At 41.0% G+C, this 18,520-nt stretch overlaps 1 protein-coding gene across 1 annotated transcript in view; it reads right to left on the bottom strand.

The window, feature by feature from the left end:
- LOC137654760 (serine/arginine repetitive matrix protein 2-like) overlaps positions 1 to 18,520 on the bottom strand; it is a 119,520-nt gene that overhangs the window by 65,883 nt on the left and 35,117 nt on the right. The window contains exons 3-5 of the mRNA XM_068388695.1: positions 9,392 to 14,141; positions 1,526 to 1,717; positions 881 to 958 (exon numbers count right to left, since the gene is read on the bottom strand). Coding sequence (XP_068244796.1) covers positions 881 to 958; positions 1,526 to 1,717; positions 9,392 to 14,141 — 5,020 coding nt within the window. The remainder of the gene's footprint in view (positions 1 to 880; positions 959 to 1,525; positions 1,718 to 9,391; positions 14,142 to 18,520) is intronic.

The following is an 18,520-nucleotide window of genomic DNA, read 5'->3' as shown; positions in this document are numbered from 1 at the left end:
CTACATCCGAAGTCGGTTGTGGAACGGATTAAATTCGTATGTAGAGGTACCACTGTATATACACATATAAGAAAAAGTAAGTTAACAGACAAAAATTAATAGCAGTCCTGAATAGGCGAGGAGGAAGAGCGAATACAACCGCTCTCCATCCGAGCCAAAAGTAAAGTGAGCTAAATCACTGGTGTGTGAGTGGGAGTGGTAGCAAGCTAACCCCCCTACCCTCTGCTAACTAGCGGTGTGGGTAGTTAACCCTCGCTAAAATTTTAATGGCTCGTCATGTCAGCTTCGCAGAAAGTAATACCCCTAAATAATTAGCGTAGGTTTGTATTCCAGTTACGGAACAAATGCTGAATTAACTAGCAAAGAGAAGGGAGATCTAAGATTACATTGCAGGGAAAAGAAAAAGAGTTTTGGAGTGCTAAGCACCATAAATTAGTATGGGGCAGCAAAACAAAGTGAAATGTTAAAAACACAAACCAAATATAAATTTGTAATGAGAGAGAGAGAGAGAGAGAGAGAGAGAGAGAGAGAGAGAGAGAGAGAGAGAGAGAGAGAGAGAGAGAGAGAGAGAGTGAGTGTTCCACTCAAACTCTCTAGTTATTATGGTTGCTGCAACCTCACCCTCCTTGAGAGTTAAAGATGGGGGGGGGGGAGCCTATAGGTCTATCTGCTGAGTCATCAGCAGCCATTACCTGATTCACCTTTGTCCTAGCTTGGGTAGAGAGCAGCTTGGAAACTTATATGTATATACAGTATGGTAGTTTCTAGGGCATTGCCTTGATAGGGCAATGTCACTATCTCTTGCCTCTGCCATTCACGAACGGCCTTTAAACCTTTAATGACAATAGTCAACTGACAGATATAAGAATGAAATACTAACCTCGTTTATCAGTAGGTTTTCCCGAGGTAACCTTCCGGTCTTCTCCTGAACGCACCGTTACCATGATTGGTTTTCCATCTAGATAAAAGAAACAACATAAGTTCTCCAGTAATTAACATCATTCTAATTTTTTTAGTACAGTATTGACAAACTTAGTGATTCTTTACAAATTGAATAAAAAAAAGAGCTTAAAACAGACAAATTTGGGTTATGACTTCATAAAAATAAGAATAAAACTCATCTTAAAACTGACAAACTTAGATAAGGACTCCATACAAATGGAATAAACATAGTCTTAGAACTGACAAACTTAGATGGTGGCTCCATACAAATAGAATAAACCAAGTCTTGAAACTGATAAACTTAGGTAATGACTCCATCTAAAATAGAATAAAACTAGTCTTAAAACTGACAAATTTAGATTAAGAAACTAGTCTTAGACTGGTAGAAAAGTAGGCTCAAACATATGTGAAAAACAAAGAGTAATGTATTGGTCATGACCTTCATCATAAAGTGAAGAGAGAAAATTACTTCTAAAAGGAAACATTATCCAACTAACATACACACCAAATAGTTTTGGTTACTCTCTTACTTTCAAAAATGTCAAAAATATTGTGCAGTACAGCAAATTTATCTTGTACTTACCATGTCTTTTCTTTCTACTGCTCTCCTCACTCAAGTGACTCTTAGAATCCTTGTCTTCGTCTCTCTCCTTTCTTTGAGATTTCTCCTCTTTTTTGCTTCCTTCAGGTCTGTTTGTACTTCTATCAACAGAGGAGTCTAACTTGCGTTTCAGAGTCTGGCGTAGATCGGGTAGTTCCCCGGCATCCCGTTTACCTAGAAGTTTTAAATTGGTTGTCAGAACTTAAAAATATGATTTCTAAACTAATGATATAGGTTATTACGTAATCCCAAAGTGCCAATTTCCCTACCTTGAATAAAAATACTGTAATGTAAAATTTTTCTTTCTCGCTACTATTTAACTCCTATGTGAGACGGTTTTACCACTGCTAACCTACAAAGTCCTGAGAGATATGTGGAGAAAACAGGTTTCAGAAGAATCACCAAGAGATTGTGCAATTCAGAATTGACGTCGCAAAATATTCAACTAAATGTATCAATTGAATCAAATCTAGGAGTTTAGGAACGTATGAATTTAGATAATAATAATAATAATAATAATAATAAAAAAAAGAAGAAGAAGAAGAAGAAGAAGAAGAAGACTGCTTATTTCGTGAAATTTCCTTTCGAACGATAGATCGAATCACACAGTTCTCACATGGAGGTAAAGTGATACTGTACACAAAAGCACACCATACTTATTACCACAGTTGATATTATAAATCAGATAAGAAAGAAAATCATAGAACTCTAAGATTTCACTTTTAACTCTACTTTTCCATACAGTATACAGTAATTCAACCCAATTGCAAATAAAGTTATTAATCTCTTTAGTCTAAATATTCTTACCAATGGCATGTTTGTGTGTACAGTACAGTATCATCAATCCTCTGCGTGGGAAGTGTGTTACTAAGCCTATCCCTCAAAAATAAGATTCACGGAAATAAGCAGAATCTATATTCCCCCTTTTCCATACTTATATATGCGTTATATTAAGGTTCCCACCATCTCAAATTTGATTCAGGCGATACGTTAGGTTAAATATTTCATGATATTAATTCTGAATCACACCTTTTTTTGTTGTTGCTGCTTCAGGATCCGCTTTTCCCCGTTCACTTTCAGGACTAGGAAAGTCCTTTACATTGACGTATTAATGTGGAGGTAGCAAAACATTTCTTTACCTTCGACACCAACCCAGTTTCTGTTTTATGACAGGTAATTCACTCAATTTCATGTCATATCTAATGCCAACAACAAAAGGGAAATGGCTAATAACTTCTCTATATCAATATGTTGAAGGTTCATATACAGTACTTGGCTCATTAGAAAACAGAATACAGTATATGTAAATACCGTCTAATCTGATCACTTTCAAGGAACTTCTTAATTATGAAGATTTTGAACAACTTTTCCATTAACATCAGAGGTACGCAATTCCAATTTAATACGGATCAGAACCTAATCTAAGACCTATCTATACTTCTTGATTGATAAAATCAATCATTTTGCCACTGGTACAAATATGATGAGTCTCCACCATGCTAGGTGAAGTCCTTTGGGGTTTGGATGCGAGACATGAGGTACCATTTGCTTGGGAAGATATTTATGAGTGTTAATCTTTTGGTACAGCAACCAGCATCAGCCTACGCTTAAGAAACTAAGTTATTTGAAGCCTAAAGGGGACTACCCACATCTTGTTGATAACTGTTCAATTCAATCAATTCAAGGCTGTGGGAGGGAATACAAACATATCCTGATCTAACCAATTTTGCAATATAACATCCAATGCTCATGCCCTGGGATCTGGTGTCAGAGAGCAAAGGGTATCTATCTTATTGTTGATTCTTGTTACAAATACGTCCCCATTCGGCTTTCGAAACCAACTGTACCATTCTTGACACAAGAAGGGATGAAGAAATTAATAGTTGGAAAGAATCTGATTCCAACTGCCAAGTTAAACCGGTATGTAGTTAAACTTTCCCAAAACACATTGGGGTAACAAACTTACTTCTTTCTCTTGTTCCCAGAAGTTTTTTATTTGTATATATAAAAAGAGTAAATATAAGATTCTCCAATTTCTACATCCCTGCTTTTGGATGTAAGATAAGGTTGGGAATTCCTAAAATAAACTGTTATCACTTTCCCAACAGCATGAAAAAGAGACTGTAACTCTAAGACTCTTTATTTGCATGTTAATCAATGCCTATGTGGGGTTGAGTACCACTAAAAATAACAAACTAAATTGTATTCACTTAGTCTACTACCATCATAGGTAGTAGGTTGGCCAAGGCACCAGCCGCCCGTTGAGATACTACCACTAGAGAGGTATTGGATCCTTTGACTGGCCAGACAGTAATGCATTGGATCCCTCTCTCTGGTCACGGCTTATTTTTTCTTTGCCTACACTTACACAGAATTGTCTGGCCTATTCTTTACATATTCTCATCTTTCCTCATACACCTGACAACAATGAGATACTTAACACTTCTTCACCCAAGGGGTTAATTACTGTACTGCAATTTGTTCAGTGTACTTTCCTCTTGGTAAGGGTAGAAGAGACTCTTTAGCTATGGTAAGCAGCTCTTCTAGGAGAAGGACACTCCAAAATTAAACCATTGTTCTCTAGTCTTGGGTAGTGCCATAGCCTCTGTACCATGGTCTTCCACTGTCTTGGGTTAGAGTTCTCTTGCTTGAGGGTACACTCGGGCACACACTCATATTTTTTTTTTCTTCCTCTTGTTTTTTTGAAATGGTGTTGGGCAGGCTTAATAGAAGGGCCATGGGTGCCTGGTGGTTTATCAAGAGGTTGTCTTTTCCTTTTCTGACTCTTTTTCTTCTCAAAACCATCCTTACTGTCCTCCCTTCAGTTGAAGTGGCTATCCTGGAGGGTATTCAGCCTTGCATGGTGTATCGGCTCCTCCATGTTGACCAGTTTTTCCGACTTTTTACTATAGTCTATGGGTATCATCAATCACTTCATTTATAATTCTGTACATATTGTTTTTGTTATAATTCTTGTTAATCTAGTTTTTAAGTCTGATGTGTCTTTTTTATTTCTATTAATTCTTATGCTGTCTGGAGACATTGAGCGAAATCCGGGACCAGTACGTCCTAGATTTCGTCAATGTCGTCTTCTGTATTGCAATATTCGTGGTCTTCATGCAAATATCCAAGACCTTACAGTTGCGTCCAGACAGTATGATATTCTTTTGTGCTCAGAAACTTTGGTTTCTAATATGAGGCACTCATCTGAGCTCCTTATAACTGGTTTTAAAAAGCCAATAATGTTGAAATGTGATACCATCCCTAGGGCTAGGGGAATGGCGGTGTATATTAGGACTGAGTACCCTGCTTCTCATAAGTCCTGCTATCAATGTGGATGTCATGAGATTCACGTAATAAAAGTTTGTGGCAGGAATAACAACTTTTATTTGTGTTCGATCTACCGGAATCAAGACATGGATGATTCTATCTTCGATTGTCTTCTTACCATTATGGCTAAGATACGAGAAGATGATAGAAAGGCTTCTTTTGTCTTTGTTGGTGATTTTAATGCTCACCAAAGGGAGTGGTTAAGTTCTATCTCTCCTACCGATCGCCATGGCTTAAGGGCTTTAGACTTTGCCTCCGAATCAGGCTGTGAGCAAATCATAAATGAAGCTACTCACAGGTCTGGTAATTGCTTGGACCTCGTATACACTGACTCCCCTGGCGCTATAACTAGTAAGGTTGGTTCTCCAGTCGGGACATCTGATCATGCCTTGATTTCATTAGTAGTGAAGACTGAGCAGCCTGTCCCTGATATCTCATATTCTTGTAAAATCTATACGAAATCCCAAGCAGACTGGAATGGGATTTTGCATGATCTTTTGTGCTTGAATTGGTCACAATTATATAATAGTGTAGATCCTGTTGTCCCTTTGAATGAGAATATAGTCAACATAATTGATAGGCGTATCCCTTCTCGTGTGCTAAGGTACCGAGTGAAGGACAAACCGTAGTTCAATGATGATTGTAGATGTGCTTATTTGGAGAAACAGGAGGCCTATCACCTTTGGAAGGGTAACAGATCAGATTTGACCAGGAACAACTATACTCAGCTTCGAGCTTTTGCTCAGAGAGTTTATGCTTCAACTGAAAAGGAGTACAATTTAACCATAAAAGAAACACTTTCTGGTACAACTCAGGAACATAAATGGTGGTCTACCCTTAAATCTGCACTCTTTGGTGTAGATGCAACAGTTCCACCTTTACTTAAACCAGATGGCTCGTCACTCACTGTCCAAAGGAAAAGGTAACCCTTTTGGCTGATGTTTTTGACAGTAAACAGAGTAATGAAAAACTTGAACTTCCTCATTCCTGTTTTCCTGAGGCTAAACTAACTAATTTAGCTTTTCGATCTTGTGAGATTAAAGCTCTGTTGATGGACCTTGATGCTTATGGAGGTGTAGACCCAAATGGTATTTTTCCTTTGTTTTTTTATAAAGACTGCAGATTTCTTAGCTCCAAAGTTATCTGTTATTTTGCGCAAGTTAGCAAGAAGAGGAGCTTTTAGCACTTGTTGGAGAATTGGTAATGTTACTCCTCTATGTAAATGTGTTTGTGGTAGCTCAAGTCCCACTGATTACCGCCCAATTTCCATAACTCCCATATTATCTAAAATTTTTGAACGTCTTCTGGCAAAAAGTCTTAATAGGTTTGTTGAAAGTAATCATCTACTCCCTAGTTTGCAATTTGGTTTTCGTAAAGGCCTTGGAGCATGTGATGCCCTTCTTACAATCTCCAATGCTGTACAGAAATCCCTTGATTGTGGTCAGGAAGTTCGTATGATTGGCCTTGATTTTAGCGCTGCCTTTGACCGTGTTAATCATGAGGCCCTTGTTTACAAACTGAAACAGTTGGGAGTGGGTAGGTTGTTTCTTAGCATTATTATTGATTTTTTAAGTAATAGATCTCAAAGAGTTGTTGTTGATGGGCACCATAGTGATTATAGGAATGTGATATCCGGTGTTCCACAGGGTAGTGTTCTTGCCCCATTACTTTTCATACTATATACATATGACATGTGGTTTGGCCTAGAAAACAAGCTTGTTGCATATGCAGATGATGCTACTCTCTTTGCATCAATTCCATCCCCTGAATGTAGATCTGGGGTTGGTGAATCCCTTAATAGAGATTTAGCTAGAATTAGTGCATGGTGCAAATTATGGGATATGAAGTTGAATCCTAACAAAACTCAAAGTATGATTGTAAGTAGGTCAAGGACGGTGGCTCCTCAACATCCGGATCTCAGTATTAATAATGTTTCTTTAAATTTGTATGACTCTTTCAAAATTTTAGGTGTGATTCTCGACAGCAAATTTACTTTTGAGAAACATATAAGGTCTGTGTCTTCTTCAATTGCACAAAAAATTGGCTTATCGAGAAAGTCTTTCAAGATTTTCGGTGATCAATCTATTCTGAAGTAGTGTTTTAATTCTTTCATTCTACCTTGTTTTGAGTATTGTTCTCCTGTCTGGTCTTCAGCTGCTGATTCTCATCTTAATTTGTTGGACAGAAACTTACGGTCTATTAAATTTCTTATTCCTGATCTAGATATTAATCTCTGGCACCGTCGTTCAATTAGTTCATTATGCATGTTGCATAAGATTTTTCAAAACTCTGACCATCCTTTATATTCAGATCTCCCTGGACAATTCTATCCTGTTCGTAATACTAGGCAGGCAGTTAATTCTAATAGCCAGGCCTTCTCCATCATGAGGCTCAATACTACGCAGTACTCTAGAAGTTTTATTCCAGCTGTTACCAAGTTGTGGAATGATCTTCCTAATCGGGTAGTTGAATCAGTAGAACTTCAAAAGTTCAAAGTTGGAGCAAATGCTTTTTTTGTTGACCAGGCGGACATGAGTCTTTTTATAGTTTATCTATAACATATTTGTTTTTGATGTTGTTAATAGTTTATATGTGACATGTCTGTTTTGACGTTACTTTTTTTAGAAGAATGATTTATTGTTAATTTGTTCTCTTCATTTATTCATTTCCTTTCCTCACTGGGCTATTTTTCCCTGTTGGAGCCCCTGGGCTTATAGCATCTTGCTTTTCCAACTAGGGTTGTAGCTTGGATAGTAATAATAATAATAATAATGATAAAGTGTTCAAGTGTGATAACACTGGTCTTTTTAGAAGATGCCCCGGAGGATCTTTATTACTTAGAAGAAACAGCAATTCCCTGTCACAAGCCCTTGAAAGAACGTCTAATGCTGCCGTTCTGCGCTAAGGACAGTGTATCACTTGGAGAATCAACGAGCCTTTAAGTGCAATGTGCAGAAGCAGCTACTGAATGTCTTCAGGAGGTCAAATAACATGAGTTTGTGACTAGCAGTTTGCTTGCGGAATGGGTCGATGAGATTTCTGGTCTTGAGGTTGAAAAGTACCTCATGGAGAACCTCCCACTCAAAGCCTCAATACTTATGGACAATGGTCACTAGGTTAGCCTTCTCCACCACATGAATTTTTTGACTTATCAAATACGTTATCTTGTTCTAGATTACAATTTAAACTATTCCCTTGATCCCATCAATAATGCTAATAGATGTAACTTTAAATGCATGGCTTACAAGCTGGTTTACTGAGATTTCTTGAAATACTCTCCCTTGCGGATTCTATAGTGGGAGATATTTCTAATCTTATGAAAGATAAATATGCATTCCATAAGGATTTTAACCCCCCCTTGTTTAAATAAAACTGATTCTGAGGCTGTAACAGTCTACAGTTCATATCTCCCAGTAGGAGATACTGTCAACAGGGGTCATGTGTGCAAGAAAACAACTACTTGTAAGTTATTACAGTACTTTGACATAATATGACTTCCACCATGACTTGTACCTTGTGGAATACATAGCATTCTGTAACTGATATACAGTATTCCCCAGGGCATACTGTATATCTAGCAAGGTCTCCTGTATGTACAGTGTGGAAAGTGAGTAATGCATTCATAAATTAGGAGCTTAAGCTTTCCATGGTTACCCCTAAAGATTCTGATAGTTCTATAGCAGGATTGATTTAATTACTATTATTATTATTATTATCATTACTCCTAAGCTACAACCATAGTTGGAAAAGCAAGATGATATAAGCACAAGGGCTCCAACAGGGAAAAATAGCCCAGTGAGGAAAGGAAATAAGGAAACAAATAAAAGATATAAGAAGTCATGAACAATTAGAATAAACATTCTAAAAACAAGAAAACAAGATATATTTCCTGGAACGACTTATAACGTCTTTCTGTTAAAAATCCTTGATTTTCATGAGTTTTCAGCAACAGACAACTTGATATACTACACTTTAACTTTTTCGTAATAGCCTTTGGATTAACTCTGTCGAGGGGATGGTGAACCTCGACACTGATTTTAGATATATTAAATCTTTTTTTCTAAATGTAATCTACTTGCACAGTACTGTACATACAATAGTGACGCTCAGCAATCAATTCTGTTTTACAATATCAAAAAGGGCCCAAACCAATCCCTTGTTCAGAACTTTCCTGCATTTCCCTATTTCAAGATCATACACGTGCAATCGAGTTACTCATACCGCGCACTGACCTGGCACAGTATACAGTTTTCATATTTGCAAAACAATACTTTCGTTAAATTTCATAATGGTTTAATTCCTTAATATAATTTGAAATAGTTTATATAGACAACTAAATATTGTAAATAATTAGAAAAAGGAAAGAAAAAACCTAACTCTAAATAAAGGGCTTCTGGTTACGTTAAATCATAAAATTGGTAATACATATATAACCATTGGAGAATAGCTAATGATATATTGAGAATATACTTGAACTTCCTATCAGCATTATAAAAACAATTGAATTTCAGTACTTACTCTCTTTCTGACTTTTACTCCTGGGTTGTTCGACTTCATCACTATCACTGTCTGCCCGCTTATGCTTCTTCTTTTTCTTCTTGCTATCCTTCTTCTTCTTCTTCTCTTTTTTCTTCTTCTTGCTTGACTTGCTCTTCACCGATTCATCATCATCGCTATCATCTTCTCCCTCCTCTCTACTCGCCTTTCTGTACTTTTTCTTTCTCTTTTTCTTTTTCTTTTCAACACCGTCGTCATCTCTCTCCTCTTTCTCTTTCCCATTTTTGCTTTTAAACGTTTGCCTCTGATCTTCCTTAGGTTTTGCCAAGGCTTTTTTGCTCTCCTGTGGCAATAACTGACCACCGCCACTACTGCTACTGCTTTTCTTACTAGGCTGCTCTTGAGCATTACTATCACTTCTTTTCGGCAAATCTCTTTTGCCTTTGGAAGACTGATCCTCCTTTTCCTTATGTTGAGACCGAGGCTTTCTCTCGATTTCCTTACTTTTCTCCGTTAATTTTACATCAGGTTTGCTGGACTTTCCCTTTAGTGGTTCACTAACGTTGGCCGGTGGTGTTAGAGAGCGATCTCCTCCCGTTTGACTTTGCTTTTCAGGAGTGACTGGTTCCAACCATGGACTTCCATTACGACCATGTCTCTCCGGGGACTGATGACTATATTTAGAATTACCTTTCCCTTGCAGTGTTGAACTCTTGCTACCTTTTCTCTCCCAGATTCCTGAGGATGTCCCACCCTTTTGATGATTAGAGGGGCTCCTGGGATGTTGCTGAAGGGAAACCTCTGTACACTGACCCCCCTGCCGTCTGCTTCGGTCAGGACTGAGAGGACGACGACCACGGTTTCCTCGTCCACGTCCCCTGCCCCCACCAGCATTGGCCCTACTTCTATTTTCACCTTTCTGTGGAGACTGTAATCTTGCTTTCTTGTTTCTATCTTGTGATACACGAGACCCGGGATCTCTTCCCAAGCGTTCACGGAGGTCTCCCGTATACTTCTCCTCCTGTCGTTTATCAAAAGGCGGGGATTGACCTCTTCCGCCTTGATATTGCTGGTGGTGTGTTCCCGACTCTCTAATTCTAAATTGCTCTCTGGAATTTGGAGACTTGCTTTTTTGTGTGAATCTTTCAGAGTTCTGGATTGAGCCACTGGTACTTGGAATCTTTTCACTGACAAATGGAGGGCTTCCTCTACTACCTTGCACACCGCCCTTATCTTCAGGCCAAGCCGACTGTCTGGGAGACAGCTTTTTACTTGGTGGTATAGGTGGTGTCCTTGGACCTCTTCTTAATTGTTCCCTTGGAGAAATGGGTCTTCCCCTCCCGCCTTGAATGTGCAACTGAGATCCGCTTAAATAAGGAGAAGTAGATCTGGATCTTTCGTTGCTCCTCGGGGGTAATCTGTTAGGCGAGAAACGTCGCCGCCTGTCGTTTTGACCCTGAGGAGGTAATTCGCCATATCTACCACCCACAGGATATGCCTGAGGGGATCTCTCCAAATGAGGAGGAGGAGAAATTGACCGATACATAAGTGGTTTCGGGGAAGCCATCCTTCCGCGTCCACGACCGCGAGTGCCTCGTGCAGCTGGGCCCTGAAGCTCATGTCTATTGATGTTATGGCTATGGCTGTCAAACTGATCATCTGGAAGGGGATACAAATGAGGTCCAGAACGATCTCTTTGCTGATACGGATTTTGCCAACCACCTTCTGCCATTCTGTGAGGAGAGTAATGATCCCTCTCATCTCGTCTGGTTCCCTGAGGCCATCCTGATCGGTTAAGTGGGTCTATGTTCACGTCATTATATTCAATACGACGCTGGTTATTATTCATGTTATAATTACTATAGCCGGGAGGAAATTCTAGTCTTCCTGCTGCTGCAAGAGCATTGCCCTGAGGGAAACGACTGACAAGTGCACCGTCTGCCGCTCGATCGTACCCTTGGTACCCATAGCCACCTCTACCTCGGCTTGTTAACCTCTGATTTCTGTCCCTTGAAGGTGTGCCTCCTCTTCTTATTCTGCTCTCAGGAGACAGACTCCTTGAATTTCTTTCAAAGGGACTTCTTGACCTTCTGGCATGACTCCAGTCTTTCCTTCCACTTGGACTGGGTGATCTACCAAAAGGACTGTGAGATTTCATTAAAACTGGCTGTCCTCTTCTTGCCAAGGGACTGAGCGACCTTCTAAAATGCTGACTACGTGTGCCGTAATTTTGTGGAGACAGAGGACTCTCAGAGAACCTCTGACTTTTCCTATTAGGACTATATGATCTATGCGAAGCAGGTGATAACCTGTGAGGACGCCTGGGAGATGGGCTTTTTTCCCCAAGCCTTCTTATAGGAAGGGGGCTTCTTGATAACAGAGGGAGAGGACTCCTAGATATTCTCCGGAGAGCAGGACTCCTCGAATGATGATGAGGACTTTTTGAGATCATCCTTGGCAGAGGACTTCTCGACGAACGTGGAAGTGGACTTCTGGAAAGCCTTCTAGAAACTGGGCTTCTTGTTCGACGTGGACTCCTGGAAAGTCTACGGGGAAGTGGACTTTTTGATATCCTCTGCAAAGGAGGACTTCTAATGCTTCTAGGTGGGGAGGCTTTTGAAAGTTTTTGTGATGATCCTTTGCCTAATCTATGTGAACTTCTTCCCAATCTACCTATAGGGCTCCTTGAACTTCTACGAACAGGACTCCTTGACGATCTCCACTGTAGTGGACTGCAACTTCTGGATAATGGCCTTTTCCGTACTGAATCAGACTTCAATCTACCGACTTCACCAGGACTCTTAGCAAGTTCCCTATAAGGACTTCTTGATAAACGGTGCATAGGACTTCTTGAGATCCGCCTTGGTAGTGGGCTTCTTGACCCTCTTGGAGGTAAATTACTTTTTGAGAGCCTTCCTGGTCTAGGACTTCTTGAAGTCTGTCTGTGCATAGGGCTCCTTGATCCATGTCTATGAAAAGGGCTTCTGGAGCCTGCCCTTCGAACTGGACTTCTTGAACCCAGTCTTCGGTGAAGAGGACTCCTAGAACTTCTCCTGATACCTGGGCTTCGAGAACTTCGTCTATGTGGGCTTCTTGATGCATTTCTCTGGGGAGAGGTTGAACGTCTTCTTAATGGAGGGGTTCGTCTAGACCTTGGACTCATCAGAGGACTTCTTGAGCTTCGGCGAGGAAGTGGACTTCGTGAACTTCTTTTTAGCAGTGGACTTCTTGAAGATCTTCTAGGAATAAAACCCCCAGAACCTCGTTTTTGTAAAGGACTCCTTGGGCTTCTTGGTAAAGGACTCCTCGAACCTTTAAGTGGAGGCGTTCTACGATGTATTGGGCTTCTAGAACCTCTTCTTGGTAATGGACTGAAGGAACCTCTCCTTCTTAGTGGACTTCTTGATCCTCTTCTGGTGTATGGACTCCTTGATGCTCTCCTTCCTATACTTCTAGATCGGCTTCCAAGGCGAGTCCTTGAATTTCTACCAAGAGGACTCCTACCCCCTCTACCAATAGGACTCCTTGAACCTCTTCTGAGAGGACTTCTTGTGCTCCTCTTGAATGGACTTCTAGAGCTCCTACCCAAGGGACTCCTTGACATTCTTCCCAAAGGACTCCTTGAGCTCCTCCTACCTAGAGAAGCTTTCCCAGCTAATGAATGACTGGAATTCCTATGAACTGGAGAATTCCTCGAACCCCTTCTCCCTCTTGGACTCGGACTCTTATCAATCAAAGGGCTCCTTGAACTTCTCCTCGGCGAGACTCTTCTGTGTATGGGACTTCTACTTCGTCCATGAATAGCAAGACTCTTTCCCCTATTCCAAGGCAATGGGCTCCTAGATCTCTTCCTAGGAGAGAGAGATCTCGAGCGAACGGCGCGACCGCGCGTTCCTGGACTCCTTCCTCTTCCTGGACTTCTAGAACCAGCACGCTGAGTAGGACTACGAGGCCTCGCACTAGCGGAAAATGAATTATGACTTGGTGGACTGCCAGAAAGTTTTTTATGTAGATGGTTAGGTGATTGCTTCTGAGGCTGAGAGCCACTATACTTCTTGGATGAAGGGCTAACTGAGCTTCGTCTCGACAAACCCATGGGTTTCTGGGGAGAGCTTTTACCATGAGAGGTAACTTGCTTTGGAGGAGATTTTGAAATGGTTTCTTTGCTAGAACGTTGCACCTTAAGATTACTACTGGCCGAGCTAGCTCCTGCTTTTGCATCTCCAGAATTTGCATCTTTTTTTCCATCCTTGCTAACCTTGTGTTTATGAACAGAACTATCGTCGCTATCTGAATCGGAACCGCTGGAACTCCCAGAACTACTACTGCTACTACCACTACTGTCACTGCTGCTATCACTACTGTCTGATTCGGTGTCTTCACTGTCACTTTCACTGTCTGACCCTTGCATGCGTCGCCATCTAGCACTCATCTTTTCTTTAGGTTTTGTTTGTTCCTGTGGCTGCGTATTAGCATACTTATCTTGTGGTAACACTAAGGAAGGACTTTGAGTCTTAGCAGGATGAGGATTTGAAAAGCTATTGTCATAATTCCCTAAATTTCCTCGACCCTCGTAATGTCCTTGGCCTCGACCTCTATTGCGTCCTTGCATATAATTGCCCTTCCTCCTAAAATTTCTAGCACCATCAAAGGGCTGACGGTAATTTGAATCATATTCTCCACCCACATGCGACGGCGTCAAATCTACAACGTAATTTGACGCTCCGACGACTGGAATTCTTCCACCGGCATTCCCACCATGGTTGTTCCCCTGAAAAAATATGAAACGAAATACATTAGAGAACTCAACCACAAATAAAGAATAAATATTGATATTTTATATATTTCTATACTAAATTGTTGCTCTAAAGCCAAGAAATAAATGAAAATAAGTTAGTGGAAAATTTCTGGTCACTTGAGGCATTCAATAGCTTATTACAATTGCTCATATGATTACTTAACAGAATAATCAGATGTACTGGCTATCAATTTTCTTAAAAATAATAGCAAAATATATCGTATTTTTCCTAGCTATAAAAACCCGAGTCTTTTAATATAGGAGCATCTTCAGCATGAGCTAGAAACACATAATGAACATTGAAACATGATTCTATTAAACTTATTTAAAAATTAATTACATGACAGGTAATTCTGTTACTCAGTTGAGAAAAATAATTAATTATAGCAATTAAAAGAATTTAAGAATACAATGAAATGTTAAAATGTGCCCATTTTAACAAATATTTGCTAATAATTCACTTAACAGCGTCAGTTAAATTGAAAGAACTGGGTAAAATGTTTAAATCGCACACAATTATATCTACCTGAAGTTGTGTTTCAAGTGAAAGGAACGTCGGCAAATTAAAGATGATGATGATTTTATGAAAGTTGTCGATTTCGACCATAATTTTGATTTCATCAAGGATGATGATGAGCAAACAGTAATGAATAAACTTCATCATCATCTCCTATGCTTATTGGCACAATGGGTCTCGGTTATATTTCGAAAGTCATATCTATCTTGAGCTTTTAGATCAATACTTCTGTCCATTCGTCATCTCCTACTTCACACTTCATAGTCTACAAACATATAGGCCTGGATCTTTCAACTTTTCTAGAGCCTTGTGGAGCCCAGCTGAAAGTTTAGTGAACAAATCTCTCACAGGTAGTGCGAAGAGCTTGCCTAAACCATCTCCATCTAGCCTTTACCATGATCTCATCCACATATGGCACTTGAATAAACACAATAACTTTATTACCAATACCTGCATAGTACTCTATGCTCGTGTCATATGATAACCATAAGAATAAAGACATTACCCATAAAATTATTAAAAATTTCTAAAAAATCTCTCTCTCTCTCTCTCTCTCTCTCTCTCTCTCTCTCTCTCTCTCTCTCTCTCTCTCTCTCTCTCTATATTTAATTTTTCTTATTTCACCATAGGCTAAAATAACTCTTATTAGGATAAAATATGACAAATTTCTAGATAATTTGTATTTTTCCTAACGATACAAACCTTAGCTATTTATTAGGGGTATTACTTTCTACGAAGCTGAAATGACAAGCCATTAAAATTTAGCGAGGGTTAACTACCCACACCGCTAATTAACGTGGGGTAGGGGGGGGGGGTAGCTTGCTACCACTCCCACTTACACACCGCTGATCTAGCTCACTTTGCTTGGAGGTAGGACTTCAAAGGGGATAGGGCTGGCGGGCAAGTTTGTATAAATAGCTTAGGTTTGTATCGTTAGGAAAAATACAAATTATCTATGAATTTGTCATTTGTTCCGTAACTGGAATACAAACCACACTATTTATCAGGGGTGATTAACCCATTAGGAAGGATGGACGTCCCTACCAATCTGAGTATGTTAGTATTAAAAAATAAGGAGTCCCTGCGCCTTGCTAAAACCTTGCTATGCAAGGTCCGTGGCCTACGCAAGCTGAGTGTTGAGATATGCAGAAGTGTGACTGTCTAGGTAAAGTTATTCCGAGTCTTTTGTTGGAAAAACCGTTGTAACCAAGACTTTCCCAATACCACCTCGCCACAGTATGGGGACGCAACAGTATTAGCTTAATACCAGGTACACAAGGGAGCATGGTTTACCTACAGTGGTTTGAGGTCAGCTTATGCAGAGAACCCAGGATGCTGCTTTCCCCCAAGAGAGGGGAGGATGAAGAAAAGAATAAGAGCCAGTCAAATCTTTTCATTCATGCAGACTAAAACCAGGTAACAGTGCCCTCAACCTTCTGCTACTTGTTCAATAAAGAGTTTGAGGTTTTGAACCAGCTGTTGTGCAGCCACTACAGGACCGACAGAGATCGTATCGAGTTCCTGTGGGTTACGTCTTGCAGGAGAAAGGATGTGAAAGTCACCAGGAGCATTCACACCCTTTCTTGTAAAACCTGCATCACAAAGTAATCTGCTAAGAAGGGCCAGGGGCATAGCTATGTCCCTGACATCGTGAGTCGAAATGTTGGGTGAGGGTCTAGATTCAGGACATAATTGGTGACTCTCTGAATCCAGCAGAGATGATGTTAAGGTGATCCTCCTTTAGTCTCTCCCAATGCTGATGACAAGAGAAGGGTCCCAGGTAGGCTGTTGCCTTTCTCTTAAGGTAGAGCCTCATACCTTACCCAGGGTACAGTAAGAGATGATCTGGGTCGTCAGGATCCGTCACCTCTGGAGACTGTGTCTGGCAACATTCTCGGGGACGAAACTGAACGTTGCCTTTCACCCTTCTCATTAATGGGCGTTGTCGAAAGAGAGTCCATGAAGTTCCTTGACTCGTATGGCTGCTGTCAAAGTGTGTAGGAACACTGTCTTCTAAACCAAGTGAAAATTTGTTGCCTGGTGAAGTGGAACATAAGGAGGTCTCCTTAGAGACAGGAGAACTTGAACCATGTTCCGAGAGGAAGGTCTCAATTCCGACTGGGAAAAGGCAAGTTAAGTCCATATGAGTTACGAAAGATCTAGCGATGAGAGGATGTCCCTTCCTTTCAGTTTGAAGGCGAGGCTAAGGTTGAGTGATCGTCGTTACCTGTTGAAACTGAAAAGGGGGTCTTTTCCTCTTGCATATAATTGAGGATTCCGCTATTGCTGGAATAGAGGTATCAAGTGAAGAGAGATGCTTTTCCATGACACCAACCACAGAAGACGTTATACTGCCTGATAGACTGATGCTGAGGAATTCCTCAGATGTCTAGACACCCTTTTCGCATCTTATTGCGAAAAGCCTCTGTGAGAGAGGAGGTACTGGGTAGTCTCCAGGCGTACAATCATAGCAAAGCTATAGCTTGTGGTAGATGTCGAAGTGTGATTGTCTGTGATAGGGAGAGGGTTCTCTTGGAGAGACTATCAGGAGCTGCAGAAGGCTTGGAAACCGTTCTGCGTAATGCCATAGCGGAGCTATGAGAGCCCTTGAGAGGCTGACCAATGTTCTACCCTTCTTGAGTGCCCTTATCCAGACAAAACAGGGACGAGAGGTAAACGTCACTGTTGTACCCACCGATGTTGGCATGTTTCTTGCCAGAAAGCCTTGGGGTCTAGGACTGGGGAGCAGCTGAACCCTGAGGTTCAGGGGAGTTGTGAGCAGATCCCTAGTTGGAGAACTCCGTAAACTCGGGACTTTGTCGGCTACAAGGTGATCTAAAGACCATTTGGTACACCTTATCTGAGATGCTGTGCACAGATTGTCGGCGAGCACATTCCTTTAGTCTGGAATGAAGCGGGCTGATAGTGGTACTGAACGGACTTTGGCCCTTCTCCGTATTTATACTGCTAGATGGGAAGAGGCTGCGAGCATGTTCCTTCTAGCTTGACGCTGTGAGCCTCTGTGGTGTGTGGTGTTGTCGCTCATCACATCACTGAGTGGCCCGTTAGGAACTGATGAGGCTGCTGAAGGACCGGAAAGAGATTTAAGTGAAGGTACTTTCAGACTCTTGCCCAAAGGGCTGAGGTCGTGTGGTGCAGCACTATGGTCCCTCCTCTCTTCTTTTGATGTGTCTAAGCACAGCATCAAGTCCGAGGGGTGGGGAAGGATGAGAAGGTTATACCACTCCGTAGACCCTCAACTAACACCCATCCCTTGAGGTTCGTCCAAACTTCTGGTCCCTGGGGGACAGAATGCCTGGGGGATCGAAGGCCTGATTCTACTTTGGACTCGAGTCACTCTGGGCTGGGAGTTCTTCTCGTTTTGAAAAAGTTTGTGGAGATTGCTGTCTAGAATCATTCCCAGATATGCAAGTCTTCTGAGAGGGAAGTAAGAAAGATTTTCACAGGTTTACCTTGATTACTGGATCTTGGTGAAAAGACTTCAGAAGTACCGGTGCTAATGCAAAGTTGCCACCGAGTCTGCTAAGGTCAGTCAGTCGTCCCGAAACGGAGGAGACAGAAGCGGATCCTCTGAGACCAGGATGGGTGTAGTAGAAAGACCGAAGCACAGTGCCCTGAACTGGTGTTTCTTGTTTGTCAAGACTGAATCTTCAATCCCTCATAGATGGATGGTTTGGGCCTGGAAGTATGCGTCCTTTAGATCCAGCGTGCAAATGAAGACCTGAGGTCTTAGCCCTTGTCCAACTCCAACATGGTACGGACATCGACCCAAAGGGACAGCTCCTTGCGGATCCTTTCGCATGGGAGATTGTCG

The sequence above is a fragment of the Palaemon carinicauda genome, chromosome 15, assembly GCF_036898095.1.
Source record: "Palaemon carinicauda isolate YSFRI2023 chromosome 15, ASM3689809v2, whole genome shotgun sequence".
In the NCBI taxonomy this organism is placed as follows: Eukaryota; Metazoa; Arthropoda; class Malacostraca; order Decapoda; family Palaemonidae; genus Palaemon; species Palaemon carinicauda.
Note: the sequence above shows the minus strand (reverse complement) of the source record. Positions and strands in the feature narration are given on the sequence as shown.